Source organism: Phascolarctos cinereus, unplaced genomic scaffold (assembly GCF_003287225.1).
Source record: "Phascolarctos cinereus isolate Bilbo 61053 unplaced genomic scaffold, phaCin_HiC Scaffold_3;HRSCAF=262, whole genome shotgun sequence".
Taxonomy (NCBI): domain Eukaryota; kingdom Metazoa; phylum Chordata; class Mammalia; order Diprotodontia; family Phascolarctidae; genus Phascolarctos; species Phascolarctos cinereus.
This window is the reverse complement of record NW_027555736.1, coordinates 15,560,148-15,584,097: the sequence shown is the minus strand read 5'-3', so window position 1 is coordinate 15,584,097 and position 23,950 is coordinate 15,560,148. Positions and strand designations below refer to the sequence as shown.

The window sequence follows — 23,950 nt, the reverse complement described above, 5'->3', positions numbered from 1 at the left end:
TTCCATACAGGAATGTAAACAGTTCAACTTTAATAAGTCTCTCATGATTTCTCTTTCCTGTTTACCTCTTCATGTTTCTCTTGAGTCTCATATATGAAAGTCAAATTTTCTCTTCAGCTCTGGTCTTTTCATCAAGAATGCTTGAAAATCCTCTGTTTCACTGAATATCCATTTTTCCCCTGAAGGATTATACTTAGTTTTGCTGGGTAGGTGATTCTTGGTTGTAATCCTATCTCCTTTGAACTCCAAAATATTTATTCCAAGCCCTCTGGTCTCTTAATATAGAAGCTGCCAAATCTTGTGCTATCCTGATTGTGTCTCCAAAATACTTGACATATTTCTTTCTGGATACTTGAAATATTTTCTCCTTGATGTGGGAACTCTGGAATTTGGCTACAATATTCCTAGGAGTTTGGGGTATTTCTTTCAGAAGTGCTCAGTAGTTTCCTTCAATTTCTATTTTACCTTCTGGTTCTGTAATATGAGGGCAGTTTTGCTTGATAATTTCTCGAATGATGATGTCTAGGCTCTTTTTTATTGTCATGGCTTTCAGAGAGTCCAATAATTTTTAAGTTATCTCTCCTGGATCTATTTTCCAGGTCAGTAGCTTTTTTTTTTTCCAGTAAGATATTTCACATTGCCTTCTATGTTTTAATTCTTTTGGTTTTGCTTTACAATACATTGATTTCTCATAAAGTTATTGGCTTCCATTTATTCCATCCTAATGGTTTTTTTAAAAATTATTTAATTAATTTATTTTAAATTATCAAAAATCACTTCCATAAGCTATTCAGTTTTAAATTATTCTCCCCCTCCTTCCCTACCTGCCTCCTCAAGACAGCTCGCAACCTGATATAAGCTATTCATATACATTACTATTAAACATATTTTCACATTAGTGATTTTGTAAGTAAGAATTACAACTAATAGGAGAAACCACCAGAAAGAGGAAACAAAACACAACAGAAGAAAAAAAATACCAAATACTATGCTTTGAACTGCATTCAAACTTCATAGTTCTTTCTTTGGATGTGGGTAGCATTTTCCATCATGATGTCTTTGGAGATGTCTTAGATCATTGTATTGCTGAGAACGGTTAAGTCTATCAAAGTTAGTCATGGCACACAATGTGGCTGTTACTATGTACAACGTTCTCCTGGTTCTGTTCATTTCACTCAGCATCAGACCATACAAGTCTTTCCAGGTTTTTCTGAAGTCAGCCTGTTCATTTCTTATAGCCCAATGGTATTCCATTACATTCACATACTACAACTTGTTCAGCCATTCCTCAATTGATAGGCATCTTGTCAATTTCCACTTTCTTGCCACCACAAAGAGAGCTGCTATAATTATTTTTGTACATGTGGTCCTTTTCCCATTTGTATGACCTGTTTGTGATATAGCGCTAGAAGTGCTATTGCTAGATCAAAGGGTATGCACATTTTTATAGTACTTTGGGCATAGTTCCAAATTGTTCTCCATAATGGTTGGATCATTTCACAACTCCATCAACAATGTATTAGTGTTCCAATTTTCCCACATCAACTCCAACATTTAATATTTCCTGTTTTGTCATGTTGGCCAATCTGATAGGTATGATGTGGTACCTCAGAGTTGTTTTGATTTGCATTTCTCTAAACAATACTGATTTAGAGCATTTTCTCATAAGACTATAAATGGCTTTAATTTCTTCACCTGAGACTCCATTGTAATTTGTGAGCAAGTATTTTCTTCAGTGAGCTTTTAGATTCCCTTTTCCATTTGGCCAGTTCTGCTTTTGAAGGCATTCTTCTCCTCATTGACTTTTTGTAACTCTTTTGCCATTTGTGTTAGGCTATTTTTAAAGTGTTATTTTCTTTTTTTGGGTCTCCTTTAGTAAACTGTTGACTTGTTTTTCATGATTTTCCTACATCACACTCATTTCTCTTCCCAGTTTTTCCTCTGCTTCTCTCACTTGCTTCTCAAAATCCTTTTGGAGCTCTTCCATGGCCTGAGACTGATTCATATTTTTTCTTGGAGGTTTTGGATATAGGAGCTTTAACTTTGTTGTCTTTTTCTGATCATCTTTGTCACCAAAAAAATATTCTATGGTATGACTTTTTTGTGCACTTTGCTTATGTTCCCCCAGCCAATTATTTGAGTTTTAAACTCTTTGTTAAGGTAAGGGTCTGCTTCCAGTATGGAGAATGTACCCTCCTAAGCTTTGAGGGTTTTATGGAGCAATTTGCAGAGATACTTGTAGGGACCTGCAAATTTTCAGTTCTTCCAAGGTGGTATGGTCAAGGGCGATGTGTTTACTCCTTTCCTGGCCTGTGCTCTGGTCTATGAGTGACCACAAGCATTCTTTTCTTCCTTGGAACTGTGAGGAGAATTTTCTCTGCACCACCACCACAGGTTTCACCACAGGAGCATTCTTCCTTGGCCTAGGGCCACCACCCAGAACTGTGACCCAGATTCAAGCAAGAGATTCCTGCCTCAACACCAGCAAAGAGATCCTTACAATAACCCTGTGATCAGCCACTCACTTACCCCTCAGTCTGTGGGCAGAGAGCTCTGGAAGCAGCTTCCACCCCAGTGCTGCACCAGGACTGGGGCTGGGACCAAGCTTCTCTTTCACTGTAGTCACAGACTCTTCCTACTGACCTTCTAAGTTTTCCTTGGCATTTGTGGGTTGAGAAGTCTGGAAACCACCACAGCTGCCCTTCATTCAGTCCCCTGAGGCCTCATTCAGGTCCGCTGAGGCCTCATCTTTGCCTGTGTGCCCATGCTAATCTGTGCTCCTCTCCCAGTCCAGTGCAATACACATTTCCAATCAATCATCCAGGTTGTCTTGGGCCGGAAATTTGTTTCACTCTGTCTTTTTGTTAGTTCTGCTGCTCTAGAATTTGTTTAGAGCCATTATTTACAGTTATTTGGAGGGGTTTGCAGGAGATCTCAAGTAAATCACTGCTTTTATTCTGCCATCTTGGCTCCATCCATATTCTATTACTTTTAAAAAATGAGATGTACATAATAGAGATCTGTGTTTTCAATTGGAGTCCTTCTTTTGCGTTCTTTGTTTATGGAGAATCACATACTTACCAAGTCTAGACAAACAGAAAACAAAAATTATTCAAAAGAAAAAAAGATGATGAGGTTGGGCTCAACAGCTTCCAAAACATCTTTAAGCTTTAAACTCTGAATCTCTGACTCTGATGTTATGAATTATTTTACCTTGATTCAATTAGCCATTCAAGACCTTCACAGACACCTTTTAAAAATTTCTTATCACTAAATTAAAAGATAGTAATGTAACAAAGATATACATTGAGGAAATAGCAGGGTTCTGCTACATTGTCTTCTGAGGTGGTTATTTGAAATAAGTAGTGTAGTACAATGGTAAGAAAAAAAATAAAAATTGAGAGCTTGGACTCCATGGTGCAATCCAAGTCCTGACACTTATTAACTAAGTAACTATGAGCCAGTCAACTAAACCTCCATTTCCTTACCTGCAAGGGTAGAATAATCAGGCTTGTATTACCTGCCATTTTAAACAAAGCACATTTTCAACCTCAAAATTCAGCATCAGTGTCGCTTATATTTATTTGAATTAATATGGCTTCTGATAATTCAGCTCTCAAATGGATCCATGAGCTCATCAATAGAGCTACTTTCTCTGTTGTGCAGAATAATCAATTCACAACTTGTACTGTGAAAATTTTGAAGACAGCCAGTCTGATAAATATTAATGGAATATTCATTCAACACACCAGAGGCTTTCTGTTGTGTGACCCACCCACCTCCTTTTTCCAATTATCTGTCTCCTGAATAATCTCTTTTCTGCCATTATTTATATAAATCACCGTTGGCCACCTTTCACTCCTGCCATATGATGCTTGCCTTTTATATCTCTCAGTTTCTATTTTTTTTAAGTGAACTTGGAGTACCATTATTAATTGCAAAATAAGATCACTAGTGTTTCCAAAAATAAATAAATAAAGTTTTGTTTCATGGAGTAGTTTGGCATCATTGAACACAATATCCAGTATTCTGAATGTAATCCAAGCAATTTTTTTCTGACTCTGCCCCCTACAATTCCAGGCATAATTCATTGGCCACCTGTTGTTTGCCTACAACCATCTTGGTAGTAAAATGGTTGAACACCAGTCATGTACTCAACAAGACCTAGATCAAATCCAGCTTTGGACACTTTCCAGCTATGTGAAGTCTTTTAACATCAGTTTGCCTCAGTTTCTTCCACTGTAAAATGAAAATAATAACAGAACTTACCTCCCAGGGTTGTTGTGAGGAACAAATAAGAGATTTGTGAAGCGCTTAGCATCGTGCTTGCTTGTGGTTGTTCTTATTGTTACTCTTCATTCTTGAAGAGGACTAAAGACAGGTGCTACATAAACATTTATTCTCTTCCTCTGTCTAAGACAGATAGATGGATGTATGGCTAGACAAGAGGTAGGTCCATATTGATGGTCTAACTGGATGCACTATCCAATCCAATGGTTTATTTCAGTTTGAATATTCTTCTACTCGGTTTTTCCTTTGCAGTCTGAGTTCCTCTGAGTGGTTGTGGATTGAGTTGAAGAGATGTTAGAGTATTCTGGAACTTGACATAGTAATCACAAAATTGTCTACAAATACAAACTCAGAGAGGACTTCATTATCCATAAGGATCATCTCCCATGGGGATTCTGTATCAGAGACTGAGATAAGAGTCCAAATGATATGGCTCTGCTGTAATCAATAATGAAAATAGTTTGTTGTAGAAGTGTTGATAAATCTATTCCATTCTTTAACTGTTTTCTTCTTGCTAGTTGAGTTTTCATGTGTTCTTGGGATAACATGGTACAGCTTTGTCAACTCTCTAAACTTTCTGTATCCTTATTTTTTGAGTCCACCAGCTTTTATTCTCTTATTGAGTGATATTACTGCTTAACTGCATCTGAAAACCTGTCCTGTAACACAGTTGACATTATAAATTAGTGATGATTTTAGCTCCCTTACCTGTCATTTTAGAAGGAAATGAAGTGTTTTCTGGCTTAGTTGATTTCTAAGTTCTTTTTGCCTCTTTGTGACAACTGATTTTTATTCGTTAAACTTCCCTGAGAAATTGTGATAGCCCATTTTAATATCTTTCCTTTGTCCATCTACTGTTTTTCAATATTATCATTTTTAAAAGACAACAGAAGACAAGATAAATTTACAACAAAAAAAAATCCTAATCTAATCTAATCCTCTCATTTTAAAGAAGAGGAAATGTAGGCAAAAGGAATTTATGCTATTTGGCCAAGGTCTAACAGGCAATAAAAAGAAGAGCCTGGATTAGAGCCCATCCTAATGTAGCAAGCTCTACAGTATACCAGGCTGCCTGTGGATAAAACAGTTATAGGTTGTAGGGAAATCGGGTTTTATGGTGGACAGCATTTTAAAAGGCATGTTTTAATTAATTTAAAGAAATATACTGCATTATTTTAGGTGATATTTATTTTTAAAGTATATTTAGCCACTTATAAATGGACTTTTAGAAAAATCAGTTATGTATAAATATCTCTACATTTCAAGGTACAATCTGTTAGGTTATTAAAATGGAATATATATGTGCATACATTTATATGTATCTATTTTAGTGGCATCTAATGGGGACACAGGTATGCTTTGGAATAAAAAAAAAGTTAAATGGTTTATATGGATATATCAAGGGAATATCTAAAATGTACGTATCTGTATTTCCTATATATTTCTTGGTTAAGACAGTAGTTTACCTTTGAGTCTGGTGGTACATAATGGATGAAATGCAAATTTGATATCTAAAAGGCCTGGATCTAAAGCCCATCTCAGCCACTATCATTTAAGATGTGACTTTAGGTAAATGTGTTCCCCTAGCTAAGACTTAGTTTCTTCATGTACACCATATTGAGTTGGACTACATAATATATAGGATACCTTAGAAACCTAACATGCTGTGAGCCAAAACAAACATTAATTATAAATGAAGAAATTCTGGAAGGTTATTAGGATGGAAGTTGCCTGTATTGCATAGAAAGGGAGTGACCCCTAACTCTACCAGTTGTTGTCATCTGCTTCCCCAAACTTGTTGTTATTGTTGTTCAATTGTTTTCAGTCAAGTCTGACTCTTTGTGACCTCATTTTGGGTTTTCTTGGCAATGGTAGTGAAGTAGTTTGCCATTTCCTTTTCCAGCCCATTTGACAGATGAGGAAACTGAGACAAATAGAATTAAGTGACTTCCTCAGAATCACACAGCTAGTAAGTATTTGAGGCCAGATTTGAACTCAGGAAGGTGGGTCTTCCAGTCTCCAGGCCCAGCACTCTATACACTGTGCCACCTAACTGCCCCATAATTTGTTGTGGTGACATCTAAAAAGAAGCAAGGGAGGGAGAGAGAATGAGGTTTTATGAACCAAATGGTAAAAGCCCAGTCAAATGAAATCCTATGTGTCCATTTGCTGACCTCTCTTCTAATATCCAAAGCCACATCCCAAGGGTGACCATGCCTCCTCCCCTTGCAATTTGTGCCTTTGGATGATATCACTATGGAATGAGGGGAGTTGACTCTATTAATTCACAAACAGTCATGTCTTTCTCTGTTAAGTCCATATGACATCTCTGGATCAAAGTACTCTTGCTAATATCTATCATTCCTACATCTAATGACACATTTGGATAACATTTCTATAATAACATGAACTGCTAGTGGAAGAGTAGACTTTTCCAGACCATTGCCATCCCCATTCCAAAATCTAGAAGGTGTTGGTTTTTAACAACAGAATTCCCAAACGTGTTAGTAGCTGAACAGCCCTGCCCCACTCCACTTCCATTAGTAGGAATGAGGTTTTTATTTTCTTTTTTGTGTGTTCCAGAGGCCTAACAAAGCACGTCTTTTTAATCTCATATATGAATTTGTTCATAGAACAAATTCCAGATGAGACAATCCCCACTATGAATGTAGATCCACAAGTGTTCTTGATTTAAAGTCTTAGACAGTTGCCTGGAATTTAAAGTAACTTGAGAAGTGAAGACCTTGCTCAAAATCTTACAACCAGTATATGGCCCAGACCAGAAGCTCTTTATACACTATTTATCAAAGCACACAGTACAGGTTTAATAATAACTTGTTAAATTAAGTGGACATAAATTGAAACCACCAGGCTGACTGACCACATTAGGTGGTGAGTATAATGGTTTCTTCCTGTAGATTCTGATCATTTTTCTAGAACTCTCAAATAAGTTATTAATTAGAGCCACCTAATGGGTATAGAATTTTGCTCACATTCCAATCTAATGTAGTCATGCTCATGTGGTTGTTAGGTAATTCACATCAAAAACAACTTACAGGGACAGCTAGGTGGCACAGTGGATAGAGCACTGGCCCTACAGTCGGGAGGACCTGAGTTCAAATCCAGCCTCAGACACTTAATACTTACCAGCTGTATGACCCTGGGCAAGTCACTTAACCCTTTTGCCTAGCAAAGAAAACAAAGCGAAAACAAATAAACAACAAAAAAATGCCAGTGGAAAACAAGTAAATAAATATTACATTTTTTAAAATCAGTTCTGAGAAAAACTATTAACTTACTACTTAAAAGTTAAGGTCCCTTAGTCCTAGCCATTGGGAAGCCACATTCAGTTGTGAGTAATCAGTTGTGAGATTGATGGTATCCAAAGAATCATCAGGCTTCCCTTCTCTGTCTAATCGAGGCAATACATAGACATAGACAATACGCAGACAGCTAGTCTACTAGGTAATGCTGTGGGTACAGCAATGGATCTGATGTCCTCAAGAATTGAGACTAAATCTAGGCTCAGATAATTATTAGGTGTGTGATCCTGGGCAAGCCACCTAACCTTTCTAAGCCTCAGTTTCCACATCTGTAAAATGGAGATACTAACAGCACCAACATCATAGGGTTATTGTGTGGAATCAAATAAGATAATGTATATAAAATGCTTTGCAAACTTCAAAGTGCTATATAGAGGCTAGCCATTAAGATAATGATGAATATGATAATGGCATGACTGATAGGAGAATTGTTGAAATGATCTTAGGACTTGGAGCTGGATGAGACCTTTGAGGCAACCTAGACCAACCTTTTCATTTTACTGAAGAAGACATTAAGGCCCAGTGACAGTTCAAGTCACTGAAGTAGCAAGTCTCCTTGTTTCAGGACCAGTGCTCAAAAACCCATGAACCTACACTGACCATCCCCAAACCTCTCGTTGTTTCTTTGAAACAGCCAAATGAATGTGACTCATTCTCTAGGTACAAACATTTCCTAAGATAATCAAATAGATTGGATAGTTAAATAGATAGATAGGGAGAGAGATGATAGAGAGAGATGCAAATATAAGGTGAGCAAATATGTCATGTAAATATTTCCTATGTTTATGAATTATTGGCTTTTAGTCATTGGGAGCATTTTATAGACAGAATAAACACATACACACACACACACACACACACACACACATGCAAGCACAAATACACTCATATACACAATTCCTGATGAAATTAACTGAGTTATAGATATTGAATTTTTTAAAGTGGCCTGTGATTTCATTGATTAAGGGAACTTCTAGGGAGGGACTTCCTCTACCATCAACTCTACTTCCTCTGTATTGTTTTGACATCTCTCACACATCTCAATGCCTGGCACAAAACAGGTTTAATAAATAATGTCTCCTAATTGGTTGTTTGTTCTGCACCTTTGAGTTTTAAGGGCTTGCCTGAGGGAAAGGTGAAAGGTTCTTGATGAGGGTAAAACAGTCAATGCTGCTCAGAGCCAGACCTTAAAGTCAGGTTTTCCAGAGTCTTAGCCCGGCTCTCTCTATCTATGGCTATTCTGTACAGGTTACCCCCAAATCTAGCCTACATACTGCAAATAAAATGTCATATTCCCTATTCTGTAGAAAATGTTATTTTAAGATGTACATGAAGAGATTCTCAAAACTGAAATCCAAGAAAAGTTGTAGTTGCAATCTAATGAATCAAAATATGTCAGTATGTTTTATATGCATGTATATCTCCCAGTAATGAGAGGCAGCATTTTATAGTGTCAGAAAAGTCATTTTGGAACAAGGAAGATTAATTTCAGGTATTAACTAATCTGCTAATTTTTAAAAATGTTGATTTTTTTGTCTTTTCAATGCCTGTTTCCCTCTGTATCCATTCATCACCCCTGTCTAGAAAGTTGAACTCATATAAAAGGAAGGAAAAAAGGAAGGAAAAAAAAACACCAAAACTTACCAACATAGCAGAAAAGTATGACATTCTATGCAATGTGGAACACTCGGGGTCTCCCACCTCTTCAGTCATGAGGAGGCAGGGGAGGGAGAAGGAGGAAGGCAACGTCTTCTTGGATCTCTCCTTTGGGTCAAACTGGGGCAGTGTAATTTTGCAAAATCAGTTCAGATTATTTTGTTGTTTTTGTTTCCATTTATGTTATCATCATTATTGTGCTTATTTTTCCTGGTTTTATTTATTTCATTTTATATAAATTTCTATAAACTTTCCAATTCTTCTCTGTATCTATCATATTTGTTGTTTCATACAGCACAGAAAGATTCTATAGCACTCACAGACTACAATAAGTTTAGCCATTCCCCACGTAATGGTTTTGGGGAGTCTGTGTAGCATAAGGGAGAGGAAGCCTGAGTCAAGTCCTATTACTGACACATACAGACTGTGAACTCTCTACAACTCATGTGGACATTGAACCTCGTCACTTCCCAGAGGCCATGACAGTGAGCCAGCCAGGGAGGCATAGTAAACTGAAGTGTGTGTGTGTGTGTGTGTGTGTGTGTGTGTGTGTACATACATACATACATATATACATACACATACACACACACACATATATATGTGTATATATATATATACATACATATATATATGTATATACCCATATATTCAAATGAAATGAGGAGAGGAGAGGAGAGGAGAGGAGAGGAGAGGAGAGGAAGAGGAGAGGAGGAGAGGAGAGGAGGAGAGAGAGAGGAGAGGAGAGGAGAGGAGAGGAGAGGAGAGGAGAGGAGAGGAGAGGAGAGGAGAGGAGAGGAGAGGAGAGGAGAGGAGAGGAGAGGAGAGGAGAGGTAGAGACCTATTTTATTAGACCTATGATTTTACCAGTTTATAGAGGTCCTAGTAGGAAACTTAGAGTTTTCCTGAAGCAAGAAGACACTAAGTGACTTGCCTAGGCCCATACAACCAAGATGTGTCAGAAGCAGGACATGAACCTAAGTCTTCCAGAAAGCCTGACAATTTCAATGTGGAGAAATATAGAAAAAATATAAAGAATATGGCTATAAACAATATCTCCCTAAAGACACACATATTTAACATAGATATAGGTGTGGGTATAGATATTGTTATTCATAGAGGTACAGCTATAGATATCCATTCATGTAGGTAGAGGTAGATTTTGGTCAATGATCCTGAAGAGAAATCAAGCTGTAGCTCAAATAGGTTTATGGAAATGGAAAAGTTTGAAAATTACAGCAGGTAAGGTACCACTAGAATTTATCTAGTCATATATTGGAATAAAATGCATTACTGCCAGCCAGTGTTACCCCAGTGGGGTGGGGAGGTCAGTATTGAGAGTAGCCGATCTATGGACTTTAAATAATTAAGTAATAAACCCTATCACTGAGCTGCTTTCTTTAAAAAAAAAATAGTAATGAGGAGCAGCTAGGTGGCACAGTGGATAGAGCACTGGCCCTGGAGTCAGGAGGACCTGAGTTCAAATCTGTCCTCAGACACATAATACTTCCTATCTGTGTGACTCTGGGCAAGTCACTTAAACCCAAATGCCTCCCTAAAGAAAAAAAAATAATAGTAATATAATAGTAATGAATGTCCTTAGTAACCCACGGTGTCCCCCTTTTATAGTCTATAAAAAATAAGGTTGTTCACTTGAGTATGCAACAGAAACCTATTCTTTTTTCCCTCCCAGGCAACTCAGCCAAAGTGTACATTGAGGTTCAGGATGAGAATGATCATGCTCCGGTCTTTCAGAAAAAGTTGTACATCGGAGGAGTGTCTGAAGAAGCACTGATGTTTTCCTCTGTGCTCAGAGTAAAGGTATGAGGTTCTAGAATAAGCCAACAAATGTAAAGTGAATCACATCAAATGGCTGTGGACCTTAATGTTAGAATGTCATCAAGACTATATTCACTAAGCGACGCTCTGGCTCCGAAATGTTTCTAGAGTTGACTCTTATCTACTTACTATGGAACCTAAATCATCAGTAACTTTTCATTGCTTCTATTTCCACATCCATAAAATGGGAACAAGTATTTAGTTTATGATATGTTCAGGTAACATTAATTTTCATGTAAATGTCGATACCAAGAAAAATATTATATTGAACTCCTCATTGACCATAAGAGAGAGAAGAAATATATTGATGTACCTGTTCTTTTGGGGCAGGGTGAGAGAATGTGAGATTAAACATTCAAATGCATGTTCTTTTCTGGTGTGATTTTAAGACACCTCATCTAGCTCTCAGCTCTATTGTTAATATCCTTGGAGTATAGTGGTCCTTTAATAGCTATAATGGGCAAGAAAAGGTGCAGAAACAACAAAAAGCAAACGAACAAAAATCAGCATAAGACATGATACTTTTAGAACAGGGAAGTTATAATCATTGAGAAAGACCTTTAAAAAACTGGAGAGAAGGAAAAGAAACACAGAGTCTCCACACTGGAAGAAACCTGAGAGGTCATCTCGTACAACCCATAACTGTACAAGAATCCCTTCTTTATCCAATATGACAATAATTTCCAACATCCTCAGGAGCCTTCAATCAATGAGGAAGATTTTCTATAAATTTATCTTAAATTTCTTTCTTGACAAGTCCTACCCATTGAACCTTATTCTGCCCACTGTCACTAAGAAGAAGTCTGATCCTTCCTTTAAGTATCTGAAGACAATATCATATCCTTTTCCATCTACCAAAGAAATTAGAAAGCAAGAGAAAAAGCAGAGATAGATTTGTGATGGTGATATGGGCAATCAGAATCTGAGGAAAAGCCAGAGTGAATATAAACCATGGGTTCTTAACTTGGGTTCTATGGACAGATGTAAATGAGTGACTCTGAATTTTCAACAAATTTTAATAACTGTATTTCCATGTATTTTATTTAATCTATTAAACTACTTTTTTTCTTTTATGCATTTAAGAACCTGATTCTGAGAAGGGATCTCTAGGTTTCGTCAGGTTGCTAAAGGGAAGGAAGACATAAAGGAGTCTACTCTACAAGATATTAATAGCTAATAATATTAATAATAATTAGCAATTTATGTTTATAGCAATTTGGATGAAAAAGTAAGAGAAGGCACTTAAATAAACAGTTGACTATGACAAATAAGAAATGGATAAAAATAAAGCCATGAGTTAGATACTAGCACAGGCTTTTCTGACTTTTTAGAGAAATTTAACTATTATAAAAGTTACCATAACACAAAGAGGCCAAAGTCAGCCATTTCCTCAACCAATGAACACTTAAGTTCTTTGCTAAGAGGAAAGATATGACAATCAAGGGCAATGCTTATTTAACATATAATATCACACAAAACCTTACAAAAGAGAGTGAAGGGAGATTTGGGGAGTATTGCCTAACAAAACAATTAAAAATAGGGGAAAGAGAAAAGAGAGGAAAAGAAAGTTTGATGTCTCAAATGAGTAATTTTTATCAGTTGAATAATTTTTATAAACGAACCTAGAAGACGCTAATGAGAAGTGAAGTGAAACAGATTCTCCATCTTTGTCCACAAATAATGAGAAGAGAACATCTACACCATTCACTTCAGTACCCTGTGTGATGAATGAAGAAGTGGAAATAACACATAAGAAAATGAAATCAGGGAAAGTTTTCAAACAAAACCAAGTACATATAATCAATGAACCAGTCAACAAACATTTCTTAAGTATACACTATATGCCAAAATCTGTGTTAAACATTGGGGATATAAAGTAAAAATGAGATAGCCTCTACCCTCAAGAAGCTTACATTGTATCATGGAATATAACCAGTTCTTTTGAAGTGTGAAGAAGGGACTCTGTTTTGAAGGTGGAAGAATGTTAAAAGCATGGGAGATTCAATTTTTAAGAAGGGAAGATACAAAAAATTCAAAAAGTCATGTAGAATATCACTGCCGAGAAAAAGCAATCAAGATAACATTAACATGCACCCATCAGTATGCCTGCTTTCTGTATCTGTAAATCTGCACGGAAAGGTCTATGTACAGGTTAATGGAATCATTGATGAAAACATGAGAAGGGGAAAATAGGCTTCTTAAGATTATTTTCTATAGCAGACTATATCCTCAGATTCACATAATTGACAAGTATAGATAATGAATTATTTTATGTGATATGTGTATATGTTTGATCAAAGATTGGAGGAAGGAGAATCTGTTATAATATAGAATTCCTAATGGGAAAGAAAGAGAGAGAAAAAACAGAGAAAGAGGGAAACAGGGAAAGAGATGAAGAAAGGAAATAAAGAGGAAAAGAAAAGAAAAAGCAAGAAAGAAAGCAAGGAAGGAAGGAAGAAAAGAAGGAAGGAAGGAAGGAAGGAAGGAAGGAAGGAAGGAAGGAAGGAAGGAAGGAAGGAAGGAAGGAAGGAAGGAAGATAACATGTCTACTATGTGCTAGGTGTTGTGCTAAGTGCTTAGGATACAAATACAAGCAAACAAGCCCCTGCCTTTGAGGAGCTTACATTTTAAAGGGAGCGTAAACACAACACCTAGAGCAGAACTAGAAATATGGGGGAAAGGTGTCCCACACTGACAAGTGACAAGGAGAAATACAAAGAATGAGTCCATGCATGAGTGAGGTAAAGCATGGCTGAGGTACTTCTAGCTGTTTTTCAGAGTAAGTGCTGTCTAGATTCTCAGAGTATTAAGTAAAATTTAACCTGTAGTTTGATATTCTGTTCACGGTCCTCTTCTAAACATGGATTTTGGTCCAGCACATTTATTCTGTTCTGGCAACAGGCAGACCATAATAGCTAGCATTGAAGCAAGTCAGGTTGAGAATCACAACCATACTTTCAATTAGCCAGCTAACTATGGGATTGTTTTAAATGTACCATACCCCAGTAGACATTATTTCAGAAAAACCCTGTCCCTCTGTCTCTGGCCCACACCCAATTGTAGCAGTAAAAAAAATCCCCAAGGTAATATGATGAGGGGAGCAGCAATGCATTCAAAATCAGAAAACCTGTGTTTAAAATCTGGCTCTTCATGTAAACTTGACCAAGTTACATCAGATCTCTACCTATCAATTTCCTTGTATGCAAAAATTAGGCAGTTGTAGATCTCTAAGGTCCATTTTTTCCTCTTCATCTTGTGTTTCCTCTCTCTTTGGTCCTGTGACTTATTTTGTCCAAAAAAAGCTGAATTTGGCAGGAACAACAAAGGAATTTTTCAGGTCAGCTCAACTTTACTGAACACCTGTGATGTGTCAGGGCCTTTGCTAGGTTCTGGTAATACAAGAAAAAAAAAGAAAAAAGAATAGATCTTGCCCTCAAGAAAAGGTTGATATATCCAACCCAGTCAATTTACAGATAAGAAAACTGATGTCCAGGGAAATGGCTTACTCAAAGCCACCCAGCTTTGTGATAGGAAAATTATAGCTACATTCCAGATATCCTTACAATCCTATGCACTATTCACTTCACCATGCTTCCTTGTGTTAACCCCTAAATCTCTTAATCTGCTTTGTTTCTCTTCCTCTTCCTGAGCAGTTATTTATTTAAGTACTTCTATCCTCTTTGAGGCTATGAAAAGTTTCCCAAACAAACGAATTTTCTACCAATACAATCTTTTTCCATTTATTTTTCATAACTAGAATATATCTAACCAGGATTTTAAAAAAACCCACTATTTTCAACAGATAAGGATAATTAATACCATCATGACTTAGGACCTAAAGTCAAACTTTAGGTATTTGGCAAGAACACCATATGGATTCAATATCATTGTGATATTTGAAGAATATTAATGTAGATTAAAAGTTAAATCTCATATTGAAACTAGCTAATAAAACATTCTATGTTATTTTTATTTTATGCTTTTTGTTGTTCTCTTGAATTTATGACAGAGGAAATGCAAGGTATCCACTTGTGAAAAATTGGATGAAAATACAATTATGATTTTGATTTGTAAAAATTCAGATAAAAATAAACAATTGATCTAAAGCTTCAAGAGGTTAGCGAAACCCACACAGGTGTTAGCGACTTGCCTGACATCATATGAGCTAGGATGTGATCTTGGGTCCAGTGACTCCAAACTCAAAGCTCTTTCCATTGCACTATGATACTATGACAAATGCAAGTGTGTTCACAAGATCTGTCTAGTTCATTTTAAGCCTTGTTTTTACAAAATTTTATGTCACAATCTAGCATGTATTAATTCTACTATGTGGCAAGCACTATTTTAATGTGTTTGGTTGGATGCTGCCCATCATTCTCTAAGAGGACTGTAATGACATCATTATGTTGGGGTCGAGGTACTGTGTGTGTGTGTCTGTGGCTGATCAGATCAATATGAGCTTAGAAGGCTCTACCATAGAATAGGCACAAATAGTCTGTATGAACATTTGGAGGGGAGACATCTCTAAATGGGTGCATCTCATATTTTCTTTGATCTACTGCAATTCTGCTTTTCTCATAGAGCACAGCTCCTTATTGGATGTGGGCACACCATGCAAAACCTAAAGTCAGAATGAACTGGGTTTAAATCCAGCCTCAGACAGTTACTAACTATGTGACCCTAAACAAGTCACTTGACCTCACATGCCCTAGTTTCCTCATTTGATGATCTCTAAAGGCCCTTCCAAATCTAAAATCTATGTATGTAAAAAATATATGCATGCAAATCATATATATATATGTATATATATAATATATATATACATATATGTATATGTATATACATATATATATATATATGTAAGAAAAGACAGAATTTTTAAAATAGCATGAAACAATTTCAAAACAGAATAAGGACTGAAATGAGGGGCATAGGCAGGAGGTATTACAAAAAAGTAAAATATAGGGTCAGCTAGGTGGTGCAGTGGATAAAGTACCAGCCCTGGATTCAGGAAGACCTGATTTCAAATCTGGCCTCAGACATATAACACTTATTAGCTGTGTGACCCTGGGCAAGTCACGCAACCTTATTACCTAGCAAAAAAAAAGTCAAATATAGAAGTTGAAACCTGAGATGTCATTCAAGTAAAGCTGGGGATTCAAAAGGACAAAAGTGGAAAGAAGATGCATCCAGATGTGGGAGAATTGCTTTTCAAAGGGAGGCAGGAAATATAAATAAGCACATCAAACCCCCAGTGCTTTGTTTGGTGGTTCTTTTATTTTCTTTTATTGTTGTTATGGTAGTTGTTCAGACCTGTGATTTAATTGCTATTGGTAACTCCCAGTGATAGGTGATGAAACTCCCTCTCTCAATGTAGGTCAGCATTTAGTATGTTACTGACAGTCTCAGAATTCTTCCTGTCTCACTGAGAGGTTACTCAGGCTCCCACAGTCAGGGTGTGTCATAGGGAAGGCTGGAGCACAAGGCTGTCATACTCCAAGCCTGCTTTCTCAGTGTAAGGGACAAGGAGACTGAACCAGCTCACTCTGAATTGGAGTGGCTGAATTCAAGCCAATCAGTCCAGAAAAACAGAACAACAAAGCCAACCAACCAGAACAAAGGTCATGGCAACTGATTGGCTAAAGAAATCATATTCTTCTCAGACAATCCATGACACACAAGTAGATATATGTGTTTATGTATATGCACATATAAATATGTATATATGTGTGTGTGTATGTATATACATATATATACACACACACATATATACATATTTATATGTATATATGTGTGTGTGTATGTATATACATATATATACACACACACACACACACACACACATATATCTAAACATTTCAAGCAAGATGCTCCTTTAATGCAGTTAAGTTGTTTTTTCTTTTCCCTTTTAGACTGCTAGTCATGCAGTTCAAGCATTGACCTGACACATCAAATTCAAAGCTGATCTACAAAGCTTTAGCAATAGTAGGGAGAGAGGGTCTGAATTTGGAGAATGGGAGGAAGGGTGATAGCACTTGTAGTCCTTAAGTAGAATGGGATGAGCTCACCCTCCCTCTTCACCATCATCTCTATGGTCCCAGAAGCATCCTCCAACCACTTGCCTAGGATCTTTGCTATTTCTATGGGGCCATATCTTCCCACTATATCCAGCTTCAACCCAACATGCCCAACATATGTTGAAGGCACCTGGTATACTTCTTACCATAAGGGAATTAGGTACTAGGGGAGAGATAGATACATGACTAATCCAAACATATGTACATGCATTAATATATAAATATATACATATATACATACAGTAATATATAGATACAGAGATTCTTATAAATATCTATGTCTAAATATAGGTATATGCATTGCAGGGATACATAGAGATATGTGTGTATATGCACACAAGATGTGTTGACGTGCATACATGTGCACAAATGTACATGTGCAACACACATCCACATGTGTGGTAAATGTGGAAACATGTATGTACACAGGTATACATATATGAACACATATGGATGCCCCCAATCCTAAATGCCTCCAACTATAACCCTAAATAGATGGATAGATAGATATAGATATAGCAATAGAGATAGATAGATATAGATATACACATATAGGTGTGTATATATATATATGTGTGTGTGTGTGTGTGTGCATGCATTTTGTATGTATGTGCATATATATGTATATTTACATATGTGTGTATTTATATACAGTCATATATATGCATGTACACATATAATTTTCCCTAAAAGAATGAGGATATAAGCATGCCTATAAACCTAAGTATGTCTATATATAATGTATATACCTACATATATGTAAGTAGATATATGTGTGGATCTATATACATGTATACATAAAGTAATACATGAAATCACTGGCTTTGTATAACTTGATAGAAATTAAAAGGAACTGTTGAGTCCTCTGAAAAGTGAGGAGGCCAGTAACTGTACCACGATTGATTTTCCAAAGTTGCAGCCACTCTGGGATCCCAACTGATTGATGGTGTGCATTCTGTAAGGAGTCCAAGGAAGATCAATTTGGGAAACACATTTTCTAATTTATTTAATTCATTTCCCCCAAGTCATTGCCACTGCTTATGCTAAAAAAATATCATATGGTTTATTCATTAGCTTAATTAAGTGCAAAAATGTAGGCAGTTGCCAGGTCCTAATAAGGTAATTGTGTCTGTTCTCTGCTCTCTTTGGGGAATCAAGATGGTGAGTTCTGACATCTCTTGGCCCTGATCTCAGGCATTCAGAATCCTGCAAAAGTGCCTGATGCTTTTATTCTGACACTGGCTTGAATTCCAATATGTTTTGGGAATTTTTCCAACATTGTATCATGGAGTTATTAAGGTTGGTGAATTGCTAGATTGCTAATAATAATAATAATAATGATAGAACCTCATCTAATTGTATAGTTTACAAAGCATTTTTCACATTCTCATTTGATACAGTTCTCTGAAGGTGATATGATTATCCCCATTGACATATAAGAAAACAGAGTCTTAAGGAAGTGAGATGACTTGCCAAGGGTCATATAGCTAGTAAGTGTCTGAGGAAAGATTCCAAGTCAGGTCAAAGAGCATTTACTGGGCATCTGCTGTGTTCTGAACTCTATGCTAGGCTTCTGGGGCTATATCAAAGACAATATCAGAGCAGTCTGTGCTCTCAAGAAGTTTGTGTTTTACCGCCAAGGGGAGATAACAAGTAAATGAGTATGTATATGTAAAATATTGACAAAGTAAATATAAATTGGTGAGGGTGGGCAGAGGGCCCAGCAGCTGGGCCAAGTCAGGTAAGGGTTTCTAGGAGTCAGTGCTTGAGCTGAACTTGAAGAAAGCTTGAGGTGAAATCTGGAAGAGGCAGAGGTCAGAAGGGAGTGCACCCCAAACCCAAGAAAACTTAGAAAAAGAATAAGAACTTAATTTTAAGTAGTTCTTAAGCCTCAAATAGCCAAGCAGTTGATCTGGGGTAAGTATTCAACATTCAAAATATTCTTCAATGATTCCTTCTATTGACTGTATATGTAAATGGCTGGGGAAGATAGGAGAATATAGATGATACCTGCGTTTCGGTCGTAGATCTTCACTAACAACAACAACAACATGTATGTAGCACCCACCATGTCCCAGGAACTATTCTAAGTGCTTTACAAATATTCTCTCATTTGGACCTCATAACAACCATGGGAGGGAATTATTATCCCCATTTTGCATATGGGAAAACTAAAGCAAACAGAAATGACTTGCCAAGGGCAGTAAGTGTCAGAAACTAGATTCAAACTCACATTTTCCTGACTCCAGGCTAAGCAAACTATGCACTGTGCTGCCTCGTTACCCCTACGACTGAATAGTTATGTAATTTGAAAGAATCACTTAATCTCTGCCCCTGTTTTGTCATTTATAAAATTAAAGAGACTGAATGAAATTCTTTCCAAGGTTAAGTATGAGTAGCACATCTTAGGAAGTTTCTTGCTAAGCTGGAAAGCAACCAGAGAAGGGCAACCAGGAAAGGGAAGGGGCTCCAGTGCATGCCCTAAGAGGTTCCATTCATAATTTCTAATTGACTGAGTGCTTGAAGGAAAAGGAATGTTCAGCTTGACAAAGAAAAGACTTATCAGCGTTATGACAGCTCTTTTCAAGTGTTTTGAGGGCTGTCAAGTGGAAGAGGGTGTAGACTGGTGCTACTTGGCCCTAAGGGACAGAACCAGGGGCAGCAGGTGGGAGTGACAAAGATATTGATCTATTGAGCCTGAATGGTAGGGGGGGAACTTCCTAAAAATTAGGGTGCATTCAAAATGGAAGAAACTTCCACGAGAGCCCTACAGCTGTCCTCCACTCACCTTGTTTGTAATCTATCATACGGACAGCAAAGTATAAGCTCCACTCCACCTGGTGTGATATGTCCTCATTGGAATACAAGGTCTTTGAGGTCAGGGTTTGTCTTTGGCATTTTATTTGCATCACTAGTGCTTGGCACATAGTAAGGCTTGATGAATACTTTTTAATTCATCTATTCATATGGCCAGGAGCTGGGTGATTTCTAAATACTATTCTCCTACACATCCTTCATAAATGTCATAGAATTGAAATGCTGTCATTTGTAGATGTGATAAAAAGTGCCAAAATGATTGTGTTTCTCTATATTTGTACATTGAATATACATGTATATGCCATGTTTTCAGAGTCTCTAGTTCATCTGAATACGGGCTCAGATACCAAAAGGCTGTGTCAGGTTGCCACTCTGACACATTTAGGGGAAAATTGGAGCCCAGAGCATTCTATATGCTAACCTCAGGTCTAGTTGGAGGTAAATCTCCAGGGTGAGTTAAGAAGAAGCCCAACTTAGGGGCAGTTAGGTGGTGCAGTGGGTGGAGCACCAGCCCTGGAGTCAGGAGGACCTGAGTTCAGATCTTGCTTCGGACCAAATACTTGTCACTTACTAGCTGTACGACCCTGGGCAACCCACTTAACCCCAATTGCCTAAAAAACAAAAAGAAGAAGAAGAAGAAGAAGAAGAAGAAGAAGAAGAAGAAGAAGAAGAAGAAGAAGAAGAAGAAGAAGCAGAAGCTCAACTTTTAGGTGATACCTACAGTCCAGCATGTCTATGTAGAGTAATGGGAATGGCATTACCCCCTTTAGATGTTTATTACTGTCCTCTATAGCCTTACAAGGAGGGACACACTGCACTTGATACCATGTTGAATTACATTCTATTAGAGGGCCAAACCAGAAGAAACCTGCACAAGTTGCAAAACAGGCAAACCTACACTTGATGCCAGGAAATACAGCATAACAATTACAGTTTTGCAAAAGTGTGATTGGCTGCCTGAGAAGGCAGTGGGTTCTCTCTTATTGAAGGTCTGAAATAAAGGCTGAATGACTTCTTGAGGGTTTGTTATATGGGGATAATTCAACAAATAGAGATTGGATCATTTGGCATGTGAGATTTCTTTCAACTCTGAGTTTCTGTGATTCTGACATCCGTTTGGGCTTGGTGTTGCTCCTTCTAATACATCAAAAATGAGGGGTTCTTTTCTCAATGCTCTCTTAACCTTGCTTTCTGTGGAGTATACAGATAAAAAAATCTCCTTTTGAAATAATGATGAACTGACTGTGTGACACGTTGAAATTATAGCCATTTAACCTGTAAAAATAAGCCAATTTCTATTTTCCACATAATACTCCTGTCCTTCCAGTTCCAAGCAGTCCAGGTAACAAACTCAACAGAGCTTTACCTCTCTATGACCTTACTGGCATTCTCCTCGAATAGAGGATCTTCCAGCGTTCCATCCATCAAATAAGCATTTTTCAGAAGATAAATACTTTTTAGCTCTGGAAATGTGAAAATGTTTAGTTTGCACAAGCTGTGGAAGGGCTTAGAAAATGGAAGAAACTTTTTCTGAAATTGAATGGAAAAGTAATTGACTCTCATAACTAGGAATTTCTAGAATAGAGATTTGACAGTCTTCTATGCATTATAAGCTGTTGGAAATTTTTTAAAAAATGAAGAAAGGGTAGTTTATTCATAGAATGGCCACATGACTTTTTTTTTCTTTTCCTGGGACCATTGGTAGAATGTGTATTTCAAAGTATGCTTGAACTCTATTGGGACCAAAAGCCATTCAGTGTCTGCATGTCTCTCAGATGATTAAATGTTTAACAGTGCAGGGGGTTATTATCTTTTAGGCTAAGCATGCATTATCCTGCAGGAGGTTTAATATATTGCACAAAAGAGATAGCCATGAGTGTTGTCCTGTATTATTTTCAAGGACCATATCCCCCTTCATATCCCCAAATTCTCCCTTGGCAGGAATAATGATACTCGACACTCTTAATTTCTGAATACTTTCAAAACTGAAGGCAACTCTACAAATTGGTTAGCCAGATAATTCAGGGAAACAAAACTCAATTTTGTCTGAATTCTCCAGTTCATTACTCAAGTCATCACTTAATTCTATTTTGTGGGCTTGACAGAGGAGTTCTATAATTCTGGGAAGACACAAAGAGAATAAAAGAAATTCTCCATAAATTTTATCCATCATGTTCTTAGCTTTTTAAATCAACTTTATTTCTATTTTAAATCATTACCTGCTTTAACTTGATGATGGTTGCTTTCCTTTGTAATTTGTCTGAATCTGTAATACAGATTCTAACTATCAGCATTGGTGGAAGGAATTTGAAGAATCAAGAGAGGTTAGGTTTCAAACCAGCCCCATGGCGACTGGGAGATATTATCTCTTTCCTATGCTCTGTCCTCTATCATATTTCTACATGTTCTCTCATTTTATACCTTCACTATCCTTTATGGGTTTAATTAACATCTCAGTGCAGATGACTCACAGATCTGTGCATTCAGCTCTAACATTTCTTTTGATCTCTGGGTCCTATGTGGCCCAATGCCTATTGGATGTTTTGAAATGAATTTTGCCATTAGAATCCCAAACTCATATGAAAACCAGACTGTTTTTTATCTCTGCCTCTTATATCTCTCATGGTCATCACCATCTTCCCTGTCACCCAGACTAAAACTTTGATATTATCTTCAGCTTCTTACTCTTAATTAGCCACATATGCAATCAGTTGACAAGTCACATCTTTTCCAAGCCAGTGTTTGTTCCTCTTTTTTTCTAGTTCTTCCTTCCTCACTCCTTTACCTGGACTATGACAAAAGTTTCTTTTTATCTCAACTTTCTCTGTATTCCCATCCATCCTCCCCTACTCCATAAACTCCAGTGGCTCCCTATTAGTTCTAGGATCAGAAATGAAATAGTTTAGTATTTCAAGTTCTTTACAGTCTAGCCCCAATCTAACTTCCCAACCTTATTACGTGTTATTCCCTGCACATTCTCTATGTTACACTTATACTGGTCTTCCTGTTCAACATATGAGAAATACCATCTCCCTTGTTCATGTCTTTGTCCTAGCCATAATATTCCTTTCCTCACTTCTGCCTCTTAGACTCTCTAGTTTTCCTCAAGACTCAATTCAATCACCATCTACATGAAGTCATTTCTGATCCCCCCATTTCATAATAACTGCCTCTTAAAAATGAGGCATCTGTGTTGTATAGATCATGCACATAGTTATATGTACATGTCCAGAAAGAACATAAGCTCCTGGAAAGCAGGGGCACTTATCCCCAGTGCCCAGTATAGTTCTCAGCACATAATAGCATCTAATTGCTGCTTATTGATTCATTGATTGAATTAAATAAAATTAATTTTAATAAACATTGAATAAATACCTATTACATGCAATATATTATATAAAATATTGAAAAGCTAATAAAAAATATCATTTAGGTGGAATTAGGAAGTCAAGGGATGACCAAATAGGAAGCAACAGGAAGTTAACATGATTACAGAGGCTTGTATTATTCAAGCCAAGTTGAGTGTCATCTAAATATGAAAGAACAAGCAAGGGGTAGAATTGAAGCAAGTGGACTGATACAAGTGTTTTAAAGTTTAAAGTTTAAAAGTAAACATTTGTCAGTGTAGGATAGGTCCTTGGCATCCATCTGGTCCAACCTGCAGCCCCAAAAGCACTCCCAACTACCACATACCCAACCAGGTCACCTAATCTCCTTGAGAAAGAAATAACTGCCTGTTGAGGCACTCTATTCCACTTAAGATAATGCCAGGTGTTTGAAAACTTTGCTTTCTTTCCAACAAACGCAGTTGCCCTCTCTGTGACTTTGATCCATTTCTCCTAATTCTACCCTCTTTGGCTAAACACCTTTCAATTTTTTTTTACCCCAGTGACAATCCTTTAAAGATAGCAATCATATCCACATTGTCTAACTTTCTTCAGGCTTAAT

The 23,950-nt window shown here is 37.1% G+C and overlaps 1 protein-coding gene across 2 annotated transcripts in view; it reads left to right on the top strand.

Annotated features, from left to right (window-relative positions):
- PCDH15 (protocadherin related 15) overlaps nucleotides 1-23,950 on the top strand; it is a 1,495,046-nt gene that overhangs the window by 1,380,943 nt on the left and 90,153 nt on the right. For both annotated transcript variants that reach the window (XM_020978669.2, XM_078150714.1), the window contains one exon: nucleotides 10,963-11,090. In XM_020978669.2, the coding sequence (XP_020834328.1) occupies nucleotides 10,963-11,090 (128 nt within the window). The remainder of the gene's footprint in view (nucleotides 1-10,962; nucleotides 11,091-23,950) is intronic.